We start from the raw sequence: 13,166 nt of genomic DNA, 5'->3' as shown, positions 1-13,166 counted from the left end.
AGCTACACATGGAGTTGAGTGTTCAGCATTGATAGACTTGATAAATAAATAAATAAATAAATAAATAAATTACAGCAGCAAAAAAGTAATAATTAAATCCACTCCCTCTATTAGACCCCCCCCCCCCCCCCCCTCCTTATAAAGGAGCATGAAGCCCTATATAGGCTGAGTTTGGAGTTTAAACCACAACAGATTAAAAACATGGCCGGCTGATTTAAATGGAGTCCCCCAGAATAATCACATTGTAACTAGGGGCCCCCCAGAATAATCAAATTTGAACTGGGGACCCCCATAATAATCAACTTTGAACTGGGACCCCTCAGAATAATCAAATTTGAACTGGGGACCCCTATAATAATCAAATTTGAACTGCGAACCTCCAGAATAATCAAATTTGAACTGGGGACCCTAATCAAATTTGAACTGGGACCCCCCAGAACAATCATATTTGAACTGGGAACCCCCATCCTGACAAGCACTTGGAATTGCAGGAGGCATTACATTTTTTGGTTCCATAAATATTGTGAAAGTAGCAGATCTACAGTTGTATAGAGCTTCTATATATTTTCACAAATTTTGCCTCTTCCTTGACCTTAGCCTATATGTTTTGCCTATTTGGCCAATGTTTGACCAGCTTTTATAGTTTAGTTTGTTCATTACTTTTATACCGTAAATTGAGGTATTTAAAAGCTCTGAAAAAAATCCTTAAATTGTCGCTTCGCTGGTCCATGCCTCATTGCCTGCACCTGGGGAGCACCCATGGTTCTGGAGACATTCCAAAATCTAAACACACCCATCATTAATTTCATTAGCTGCAGCTGTGTTGCTTAGCCTGCCATTGTTATTTTACCTGCTGGGGGTGGGAAAAAAACAAAGAAACTATAAAATCAACCTACAGTATAGGGTATCACTCCCTTTCAAGCATATGGCATCCCCTATTTAAAAATAAAGAAGAAATAGCGAACTTTCGGATGCCATTTCCACCGCTTAACACCGTCGTGCGACAAAGTATAAAAAAGAGGGCTTACGTTGGTTAATGCAAATGTGATTGATTCTGGGTTTTTTTCCTTTTTTTTGCATCATCTACACCTGGATGCCCTGAACCGCCTGCTTGATGTTCTCCAGCAGAGCCTTGTTCTCCGGGCTCTGGTAGTGGTCCTGGTGGGTGTACATGTCCGTCAACGTGCTCACGTACGAGTCAAAGTTCTGCTCATTCATTGGTTCCTGAGGAGGAGGAGGGGGAGGGGGAAAATCAAAGTTCTGCTCATTCATTGGTTCCAGAGGAGGAGGGGGAGGGGGAAAATCAAAGTTCTGCTCATTCATTGGTTCCTGAGGAGGAGGGGGGAAATCAAAGTTCTGCTCATTCATTGGTTCCTGAGGAGGAGGAGGAGGAGGGGGGGGGGGCATGGCCACCAATTAGACCAGTGGTTTTCAAACCTTTTCATAAGAACACGGACCATTTTTGCATTCAGCATTTGAGACACGGAACCACCGTTTGATGACATTTAGCCTCTCACACCCAAAACGAACGAATATTTTTTTTATCGTTGGATACGATTTTGTCTACAATTCCATGCGGCGTCAATGCGGCGCCATATGAGATAACAGGCAAACGCAGATCAAAAATAACAATTCTTCCACATTCTCTAATTGTGTAGAACGATTTAACTCTTGAGAGCGTAAAATGAAACCATTTGGACCCGTAATTGCAAAGAAGAAAAACACCAAAGAAAAAGTGCCTGTTTTCTTGATTTGTTCGGCCCGAAAAATTGTGTTGTCATGATTTGTCACAACTCTAGTTGGCTTTGTATGAGGCTTAAAAGGTCTTTAAATAAATACTTTTTGAAATGTCTATGAGGAAAATGAACGGGGAATCATTTCCTGGGCCCTGGTAGGAGGCGGGACTGCGGCGCTCTATAAGGGTCCATTTGGTTAACAACTCTCCATCATTTAGCTGATGGGGACCACCTGGAATCCCTTCAAGGGCCACTGGTGGTCCCCGGACCACTGGCTGAAAACCTCTGAATTAAACGACCAAACGCCAAAGCGACCTATCCATTGTTGATTGGTTGTTCACATGCACAGCACACCAATCACGCCGACAGTCACATCGCATGAACTGATTGATTAATTAAAGGAGAATTTCGGACTATAGTCGTGTTCTAATTGCCTTTAATCTAGTCTCACGTTACCAGACTGTTGCCTCCGTGATTTCCAAACGCTTCATCATACAGTCTGGATCATACAACGGAAGAGCTATCATGCGTAAGCGATAAAGCGGAAGTGGAGCCTCGACCTCGCCACTTCTGTTTCGTCTTTACAGTCGCGCACATTTATCCTAATATAAATAGAAAACAGCTAAGCATATATAGCTTGTTGCTTAGCAGAAAAGGAAATTAAAAAAATAAGCCCTAAAGATATTTTAAAATATATTTCCGTGAACGGAAATGGCAGCTTCCTTACTCAGCTCATGCGGGGCTATAGTTCCAGACTCTATATAGCATTCCGTTACTCAGCTCATGGGGCTATAGTTCCAGACTCTATATAGCATTCCGTTACTCAGCTCATGGGGCTATAGTTCCAGACTCTATATAGCATTCCGTTACTCAGCTCATGGGGCTATAGTTCCAGACTCTATATAGCATTCCTTACTCAGCTCATGCGGGGCTATAGTTCCAGACTCTATATAGCATTCCGTTACTCAGCTCATGGGGCTATAGTTCCAGACTCTATATAGCATTCCGTTACTCAGCTCATGGGGCTATAGTTCCAGACTCTATATAGCATTCCGTTACTCAGCTCATGGGGCTATAGTTCCAGACTCTATATAGCATTCCGTTACTCAGCTCATGGGGCTATAGTTCCAGACTCTATATAGCATTCCTTACTCAGCTCATGTGGGGGCTATAGTTCCAGACTCTATATAGCATTCCGTTACTCAGCTCATGGGGCTATAATTCCAGACTCTATATAGCATTCCGTTACTCAGCTCATGGGGCTATAGTTCCAGACTCTATATAGCATTCCGTTACTCAGCTCATGGGGCTATAATTCCAGACTCTATATAGCATTCCGTTACTCAGCTCATGGGGCTATAGTTCCAGACTCTATAGCATTCCGTTACTCAGCTCATGCGGGGGCTATAGTTCCAGACTCTATATAGCATTTGGAGATTGTGGAATAGTTGTCTGGCTACCACAGAACCTTTCTCACTGGCCGAAGTTCAGGCGTACGGATCATACCGGTGCACGCAACAGGATAAGAAGCCGATCAGTGGATGGAAGCCCAGTGGATGGAAATAAAACAACTCACTTATTAACTCGTATACCAAAATCCGTTGTAATAGAAACAAATAATCCTTCTCAGGTCAAATATTAAAATGCTATTAATTTTAATTACTTCATTACAATGCCTCAAATGAATTAGATCAATGTTTTTATTAATCAAGTCCCAGCCCTATAGTCTAGTAGCCAGAATGTGAACCCGGACATGGTGAGTACACCAACGTTTTATGTTAGAAATGTTTAGTATGGGTCCCCAGCATGTAGAAACTGCTGGATGCTAACTTGCATATGTTGAGCAATTTTCATATTGGCATAATATCTGACCATACCATTAACAACCTATGAGGAAAAAAATAAATAAAAAAAATACATAAAGCATGATGAAATTTGGATTATTTTTTTGCCTTCTATAGGTTGTTAATGGTATGGTCACATATTATGCCAATTATGAAAATTGCTCAACATATGCAAGTTAGCATCAGGCAGTTTCTACATGCTGGGGACCCATACTCAACATTTCTAACATAAAACTTTGGTGTACTCAACATGTCTGGGTTCACAATGGGGCTCTATGGGCTGGCTACTAGACTACTAGTTCATATAGCTCCATCCCGAGCCCCCCGCAGCTCCGAGTGTGCAGGCAGGGTGGGGTTTTGCGGTAAATCTCTTATTCTAATCGCTGGGAAATTCATTTGTATTTATTTATTTTCTTAGATAGCCGTAGTGGGTTAGGACAGCCCAAAGGAGACTTTGGATGACATCACAGGAGAAATCTTGTTTTCCAAGACTCGCGGAGGTACAAACTCTGTGGACAGAATCTATATAGTCATAAAATAAAGGGTGTTCAATAGCACTGATTTATGCAAAGAAAAATCACACCCGTGTGAACTGAGTCGTGTAAAGTATTATATAGCCTGATCAGCTGTGGTCTGACGTAATGTCTGATGTAATGAAATCAGCATCAACCGTGCTCATTTTTTGAGCACAGACAGACAGACTAACAAAGCCAGTTGTAGGAGTGGTTTACACCACTCAAAAAATAATAATAATCAAAAACCTCAAAAAATGGAGTTAGGAGGTTTCCTCCCGACATCAACGAGATAATATACCATCTGATTATGGTAAGAATTAAAGGAATTCTCCTTTAACCCATTTAGGCCTGACTTTGAAAAAAAGAAATGTCTTCTAAATCCTGACAGTTTTCTGAAATACCTACAGTATGTTTCTATATTAGTGGTGCTCAATATTTCATGTCAAGGACCCAAAAATGATATGTAATTGGGCCACCGACCCCCATCTGAAAATGTGCTGTTCCAGGAACCCCACAGAAGCAAAGATTTGAGTTAAAAACGTTCGCTCTGAAAGAATATATATTCAAAGATATGTGCCGCATTTTAAATAGCAGACCTACATATATAACCTGACTCCGCCAGATGGGGCAGCAGAGAGTACACTGGGTTCCCCCCTCCTGCTCCCATCTGGGAACTCTCAGGCAGACTTGATGGCAGACTTGATGGCCAATCAGCTGCAGCTAGAGGTGGGATCAAGGCATACACAGTGCTGCCTTGATCCCGCCTCTAGCTGCCGCTGATTGGCCAGGCCGTTTTGTGGCTGGGCATCAAGTCTGCCTGAGAGTTCCCAGATGGGAGCAGGAGGGGGGAACCCAGTGTACTCTCTGCTGCCCCATCTGGCGGAGTCAGGTTACTACATATAAGCAGACCTATATACTCGTATAAGCGAGCTTATACGAGCTTGTAGATCTGTTATTTTTCAATAGCTAAAGTAGAACATAAAGGTTTGTAAAAGAGAGGAGGGTCGGAGGAAGGACACAGACAGTAAACAGACATAGGTCATAATGGGGTGAATGGATTAGCCAATGGAGACAGAGGCAGAGCATGGATGAACCAATGGAAAGGAGAAGGAACAATTAAATAAAAAATACTCTATGAATAAAACAAAACATAAATAGCATGATGTGTTGTGAGCTGGTACATTAGCTTTTCTTCTTAAAAAAATAAAATAAAATAAGAAACTATCCGTGGCTATTTGGTCGACCTTTTCCATCGATATGTGAACGTGGCTGTTATATGATTTGCTGATTGAATTTCAATTTCATTTGAGCTTTTGAATTATTCTTCTCTAATTACACTATTGTGTTTTATAAATGGTCCCTGTTATGATTGGTGTCTGCTTGGTGTCTGCTGAACAATACACACTTAACATTATTGATTTCAGTGTTTTGCATCGTATTCTTTTTTCATCTTGTGAGGTTCTGCCGCTATTCATTTCAACGGTGTGACATGACACCACGTTACCTTTCTGGATAGAATAATCGTCAATTGAATGTGAAAGTCGGAAGTGGCTTGTAGTCGGTATCAGCCTGTAACACGCGGGAGTCTAGACGGATGCCACGCCTAGTATCAGCTCCCAGAACTTTCCGCACAACTTGCCGCACCCAAGCCGCGCTATACTCATACGCTGAGTTGGCGGTGGCCCGGGATCGAACCCATGACCTTGTGGTCCAAAGGCGAGAGCTCTACCGACTAAGCTACCCCGGATACAATGTATCGCTCCGTGATTTAACGTGTATAGTTGTGATGTCATGACAGCATATAGTGGGAGGAGGGAAAGGAGGAGGGGGGGGTGCAGAAAAGAAGGGTAATTGAGATAAAAGGACAAAAGGGATAATAAAGGATTGAGGCTTGTTTCTTACTCTGTGGGTCATCTGTACACCACGGCCGATATATGCTTTACAGGGGGCGCGTTTCTGAGCCGGGGGTCTCTATACAGAGAGAGAGGGGTGTACAGAGGATCTATTAGTCTGATATACTACACACACACACACACTGACACAGGAGTCTAGTGTTAGTGCGTGCGTGCGTGCGTGCGTGCGTGCGTGCGTGCATGCGTGCGTGCGTGCGTGCGTGCGTGCGTGTGTGGCAAACTAATTATACATTCTCTCCAGTGTCACTAGACCACTGGGCCCTTTTTTAACCTATAGCTCCTCGCCACTCGCCCTACACACTTCCACTTGGTTTGAGCATAGATATATAAATAATAGAGACAGCCCCGGGATTCCCCTCCCATCCAGTGCCGTCTCTATTGTTCATATATATATATCTATGCTCAAAACAAGTGGAAGTGTGTGTAGGGCGAGTGGCGAGGAGCTATAGGTTCAAAAAGGGGTCTGGAGAATCTATTAAGTCTGTTACACACACACCCACACACACACATAAGGCCTCATTCACACATAAAGAACATATGTTCTGCATGTGCTCTGCCTGTGTTTGATGGCCGCCTCAATGCTTTTCCAAATGGGAGTCACATGGGTTTGACCAAACATTTGTGTTTGATGGAGGGGAGGCGGGGGACCAGAACACAGCCCTCAAACACAAATGTTTGGTCGAGCCATGTGACTCCCATTGGAAAAGCATTGAGGTGGCCATTAAACACAGGCAGAGCACAGAACATATGTTCTTTATGTGTGAATGAGGCCTAGATTGGGCCTGTGTTACCATGCAGGTAACAGGGCTGTTCTCACAGGCCGGGGTCACCAACATGTCCATACAAGACTTGTCTTTGTCTGTGGGCATTTATGTATTTTTTTACCATAATATTGTTGGGTTTTTATTTTGATTACGAGTCCCGAGTGCAGGTTCTCAAATGTTTTATTTTCAAGGACCCCCTATAACCCTGAGATTGTACACATGGAAGCAAATGGACCCATAGTAGCCCTGGAAACCCAGACGTTTTTTTATTTCCAGGGAGAGAAAAAAAAAAGTCTGGGACCGAGTCCACTTCAATTCGGCATAGAGTAGCGCAAACGTCGCTCACTCTCGGCTGATTTCTGATCGTCTGCACCTTTGTTAAATTGAGGCACACACGTACACACACGCGCACACACTCCTCTCTCTCTCCGTCGCTCTAATTAATTAGCCTCATGTCGTGCAGCTGCGTCTAGATTCTCCCGGCGGATCCTGCCGGGAGCTGCTTATGCCATAGAAAGTAGAGGTGGACCCCAGGCTAGACCCATAGGGACCCGTAGGGTCCATTTGGTTCCATTTGTACACACTCAGAGTTACAGAAGCTGTAATGGTTCATTTGGACCACCTTCAAAGGAACCTCGAAGGTCCCTCAACCCACTTTGAGCACACATTAATTAATGGAAAGACTGGATATTTGTAACTTATCAATGTATTGGCTAATAGATCAATGATTTATTATCCAATTTAGGCCCAGCTGTCTTCTCTCTACACAACGGAACCATATGGACACAGTCACACACACATGTAGCAGCAGCATGTTTGTCAAACTGAAAAAAAAAGCCAAAGCAGTTGGTTGAGGCGTTGATGTGCATGGTTCGTGGTCAATGTGTGTGAGGCGTCAAAACACGCACGCACGCACGCACGCACACTCACACGCACACACACAGCCAACGGAGGAAACAAACAGATGAGCGTTACATTTATTACATTCACTACAATTCACTCAAAACGAGCTTGTAGCTTGAGCTTGTAGATCAGCAATTTTTGCTATTATTTTAAGTGAAATCCTGAATAATGTTTTGCTATTTTTGAATTGGAATCCATTTTTATTTCATTTCAAATGCCTTAGTCATGTTAACTTTATGAACTAAGTTGGACATTGGGCGTAAAAAAAGACAATAACTACTCGTTAAGCTACTAATTTAGACTGAAGTAATTAAAGCGGGGTCATGTTTGACCATGAACCTGAGGGCCACATTAACCCATTTAGACCTGAGGACGATTCTACAAATGTCTTCTAAACCCTGACAGTTTTCTGAAAAACCTACGTTTCTATGTCAGTGGTGCTCAAACTATTTCATGTCAAGGACCCCCAAACATTATATGTATTTGGCCTCCGACTCCCATCTCAAAATATGTTGTTCCAGGGACCCCCACCAGAAGCAAAGATTTGAGTTCAAAAAACGTTCGCTCTGAGAGAATTATATATTCAAAGATTTGCGCTACATTTTCACGTTTTTTTTCAAAAATAGCAGACCTACCAGCTCGTAGCGCGCCACTCGGTGGCGCGCTATGAGCTTGTAGATCTGCTGTTTTTCAATAGCTAAACTATAACATAATGCTTAAAGCACCAAAAGGGGTCCCCGCCCCAAATGGGTTAAGTGAAGGTGGCGGCGCCCACGTGTCCTGCAATGCCCTACCGTACCATGTGCGGGAGCTGGATGTTGGCCAGGCTGTTGATGAGCGTCTGGCTCAGGTTGGCGAGCTCGTGGAGCAGCGAGTCGTTCTGCTGCTCCATGGCCTTGTTCTCCTCCTCGATGGACTTCAGGCTGCTCTCCAATGGTGGTGATCTGACGCACACAACGCAACGCACGCACGCACGCACGCAAACACACACACAAACAGGAGGACACGGACGTAGACAGACAGACAGTCAGACAGACAGAGAGTCGTGTGACAGTTCTCCATAGCGGAGTGACACCCCCCAGGGCCACAGCAGAGTGATCGAGCACCCATGATCTGGTACCATCAAACCTCAGATCAGTGGTCCCCAAACTTTCTCACGTCAAGGACCCCCAAATTGACACTAATTAGCCCCGCGGACCCCCCATTTGAAAAAGATATGCCAGGGACTGAGTGATTCTCAACCCGTTTAATTTCAAGGACCCCCCAGTTTGACATGCATATTAGTCTACGGACCCTCATTTGATGGCATTTCTATCTCCCGGACCCCCAATTTATATTGTAAAATCAATGTTAATTTAACTCACAAACAAAGAGATCAAGGCAGGGGGGAAAAAAAGAAAGTTTGAGCGCTTTTACCACAAAAAAAGGACAGGTAAAGTGTTTCTCCTGCGTGCTAGATAATTACAAGCTTTTGCTACAAAACTGTACTAAACTAATGAATGCCACACCACAGACGAAAAACAGTCTAAGTCCACACTATTTATCCATAATGTATAAATGATAGATAAGGGGTCAGGACAACGAGGCCTTTTCGTGGAGGGGTCAGTCTGAAATTTGGACTTAGACTGTTTTTCGTCTGTGGTACTCAGTGATGTGTAAAAACTGGTTTCTTTCAAACCTGACCTGAAAAAGAAAGTATAGGAAAGGTTGAGAGACAGATCGACAGTATAGGAGTGATAGACGGTAGATAAGCTGAGAGAGAGAGAGACAGCGTATAGGAGAGACAGGAAGGACAGTTGAGACGGAGACAGCGTAGGAGAGACCAGAGCCATCTAATAGAAAAGTTACGATATTGAGGGGGCAGAAACCGAGCGCTCGAGCGCTGTTCATGGAGCCTGGAGAGGGACAAGTTGGAGTTTGAAATACATTGTTTTCGACGAGGGCGGCGCAAATAAGAGCAATTTTAGGCATGTGTGCCAACATGCCAACTGTTTTAAAGTATTGTACAGTAACAACTAAAGTCTCTGTAATGTTTATGTTGTACGATTACTACAAAACAATCTAAAATAAAGGGATTTAAGATCATTAAAGCTGGGCTGTTGCCCTGAGTCCAATGCATTTCTGCCTTCTTCCGGTCCAGGACTTGTCCCAGTTGGTTGTCCCCATTCTCAATAGAAATCTATGTACGTAGGAGAGCCGCCATTGGACTGAAGCCCCATGAAGTGAACGGAGTTTGCGTAACTCTGTCTCACTCTATGGCTCTGGGAGAGACTTACTTGAGTCCTAAGCTTGATCATGTCCGATTCCACTTGATTGTTCGACTCGTTTAAATCTTTGATTTCTTCATCCAGCTGTTTGATTTCCTCGTCGTTTTCTATGCCTGGAAGGAGAGTTTAATTGAACAGTGCATGAACAGTGCATGTCGTTTTATAATACTACGAGAGGGACAGATTGGAACACGTCCGTCCATTGAGGTCAGAGTGTTGATTTCGTCGACTAAAACTAAGACGAAAAATGTTCGTCGACTACCTTTTTCCACTGACGAAATGGAAACTAAATTGAAACTAAGCTACAGTTGGAGGCCATCGATATTGTCCTTTTCTTTTTGCTGACCGAGTGGTCACCGAGTGGCGCGCTACGAGTGGCGCGCTACGAGCTTGTAGGTCTGCTATTTTTGAAAAATCGTGAAAATATTTATTTCAGAAAACTGGAGGATTTTTTTAAATGTTGAGGTCAGGCCTAAATGGGTCAAATGATAAGGGACAATATCGGTGGCACCCAACTGTATGATGACTAAAACTAAGACTAAACAATTTCGTCAATAAATTAAAACTAGACTAGTTAGGAAGGGACTAGTGGACAAGAGATCCAGTATAAGTCATTTTACAATTAGTTGCATGCTGAAAATAGCAGATCTACAAGCTCACAAGCTTGTAGATCTGCTACTTAAAACCTTTGCTTCTGTAGAACGCCACAACGGTAAGGCCTTCCGGTCTGATTTAGGGATATGTTATAGAGCTCCACGAGACGCACGCGTGGAACTGTAGTACGTCCTCGGGCGACCTTTCTAGTCGACATGGCGCGCGCGAACGTTCCACTACACCGAGTGGCGCGCTACGAGCTTGTAGATCTGCTACTTAAAACCTTTGCTTCTGTAGAACGCCACAACGGTAAGGCCTTCCGGTCTGATTTAGGGATATGTTATAGAGCTCCACGAGACGCACGCGTGGAACTGTAGTACGTCCTCGGGCGACCTTTCTAGTCGACATGGCGCGCGCGAACGTTCCACTACACCGAGTGGCGCGCTACGAGCTTGTAGATCTGCTACTTAAAACCTTTGCTTCTGTAGAACGCCACAACGGTAAGGCCTTCCGGTCTGATTTAGGGATATGTTATAGAGCTCCACGAGACGCACGCGTGGAACTGTAGTACGTCCTCGGGCGACCTTTCTAGTCGACATGGCGCGCGCGAACGTTCCACTACACCGAGTGGCGCGCTACGAGCTTGTAGATCTGCTACTTAAAACCTTTGCTTCTGTAGAACGCCACAACGGTAAGGCCTTCCGGTCTGATTTACGGATATGTTATAGAGCTCCACGAGACGAACGCGTGGAACTGTAGTACGTCCTCGGGCGACCTTTCTAGTCGACATGGCGCGCGCGAACGTTCCACTACACCGAGTGGCGCGCTACGAGCTTGTAGATCTGCTACTTAAAACCTTTGCTTCTGTAGAACGCCACAACGGTAAGGCCTTCCGGTCTGATTTAGGGATATGTTATAGAGCTCCACGAGACGCACGCGTGGAACGGTAGTACGTCCTCGGGCGACCTTTCTAGTCGACATGGCGCGCGCGAACGTTCCACTACACCGAGTGGCGCGCTACGAGCTTGTAGATCTGCTACTTAAAACCTTTGCTTCTGTAGAACGCCACAACGGTAAGGCCTTCCGGTCTGATTTAGGGATATGTTATAGAGCTCCACGAGACGCACGCGTGGAACTGTAGTACGTCCTCGGGCGACCTTTCTAGTCGACATGGCGCGCGCGAACGTTCCACTACACCGAGTGGCGCGCTACGAGCTTGTAGATCTGCTACTTAAAACCTTTGCTTCTGTAGAACGCCACAACGGTAAGGCCTTCCGGTCTGATTTACGGATATGTTATAGAGCTCCACGAGACGCACGCGTGGAACTGTAGTACGTCCTCGGGCGACCTTTCTAGTCGACATGGCGCGCGCGAACGTTCCACTACACCGAGTGGCGCGCTACGAGCTTGTAGATCTGCTACTTAAAACCTTTGCTTCTGTAGAACGCCACAACGGTAAGGCCTTCCGGTCTGATTTAGGGATATGTTATAGAGCTCCATGAGACGCACGCGTGGAACTGTAGTACGTCCTCGGGCGACCTTTCTAGTCGACATGGCGCGCGCGAACGTTCCACTACACCGAGTGGCGCGCTACGAGCTTGTAGATCTGCTACTTAAAACCTTTGCTTCTGTAGAACGCCACAACGGTAAGGCCTTCCGGTCTGATTTACGGATATGTTATAGAGCTCCACGAGACGCACGCGTGGAACTGTAGTACGTCCTCGGGCGACCTTTCTAGTCGACATGGCGCGCGCGAACGTTCCACTACACCGAGTGGCGCGCTACGAGCTTGTAGATCTGCTACTTAAAACCTTTGCTTCTGTAGAACGCCACAACGGTAAGGCCTTCCGGTCTGATTTAGGGATATGTTATAGAGCTCCATGAGACGCACGCGTGGAACTGTAGTACGTCCTCGGGCGACCTTTCTAGTCGACATGGCGCGCGCGAACGTTCCACTACACCGAGTGGCGCGCTACGAGCTTGTAGATCTGCTACTTAAAACCTTTGCTTCTGTAGAACGCCACAACGGTAAGGCCTTCCGGTCTGATTTACGGATATGTTATAGAGCTCCACGAGACGCACGCGTGGAACTGTAGTACGTCCTCGGGCGACCTTTCTAGTCGACATGGCGCGCGCGAACGTTCCACTACACCGAGTGGCGCGCTACGAGCTTGTAGATCTGCTACTTAAAACCTTTGCTTCTGTAGAACGCCACAACGGTAAGGCCTTCCGGTCTGATTTAGGGATATGTTATAGAGCTCCACGAGACGCACGCGTGGAACTGTAGTACGTCCTCGGGCGACCTTTCTAGTCGACATGGCGCGCGCGAACGTTCCACTACACCGAGTGGCGCGCTACGAGCTTGTAGATCTGCTACTTAAAACCTTTGCTTCTGTAGAACGCCACAACGGTAAGGCCTTCCGGTCTGATTTAGGGATATGTTATAGAGCTCCATGAGACGCACGCGTGGAACTGTAGTACGTCCTCGGGCGACCTTTCTAGTCGACATGGCGCGCGCGAACGTTCCACTACACCGAGTGGCGCGCTACGAGCTTGTAGATCTGCTACTTAAAACCTTTGCTTCTGTAGAACGCCACAACGGTAAGGCCTTCCGGTCTGATTTACGGATA

The 13,166-nt window shown here is 45.3% G+C and overlaps 1 protein-coding gene across 4 annotated transcripts in view; it reads right to left on the bottom strand.

Annotated features, from left to right (window-relative positions):
• Positions 1–1,144: 1,144 nt before the first annotated feature.
• Positions 1,145–13,166, bottom strand: part of LOC306940930 (uncharacterized protein) — a 64,347-nt gene continuing 52,325 nt past the window's right edge. For all 4 annotated transcript variants that reach the window (XM_079526196.1, XM_079526195.1, XM_079526199.1 and 1 more), the window contains 3 exons: positions 9,952–10,055; positions 8,475–8,619; positions 1,145–1,224 (listed from right to left, as the gene is read on the bottom strand). In XM_079526196.1, coding sequence (XP_079382322.1) covers positions 1,211–1,224; positions 8,475–8,619; positions 9,952–10,055 — 263 coding nt within the window. In that variant the 3' untranslated portion in view covers positions 1,145–1,210. The remainder of the gene's footprint in view (positions 1,225–8,474; positions 8,620–9,951; positions 10,056–13,166) is intronic.

This window comes from Electrona antarctica (assembly GCF_951216825.1).
Source record: "Electrona antarctica genome assembly, chromosome: 17".
In the NCBI taxonomy this organism is placed as follows: Eukaryota; Metazoa; Chordata; class Actinopteri; order Myctophiformes; family Myctophidae; genus Electrona; species Electrona antarctica.
Note: the sequence above shows the minus strand (reverse complement) of the source record. Positions and strands in the feature narration are given on the sequence as shown.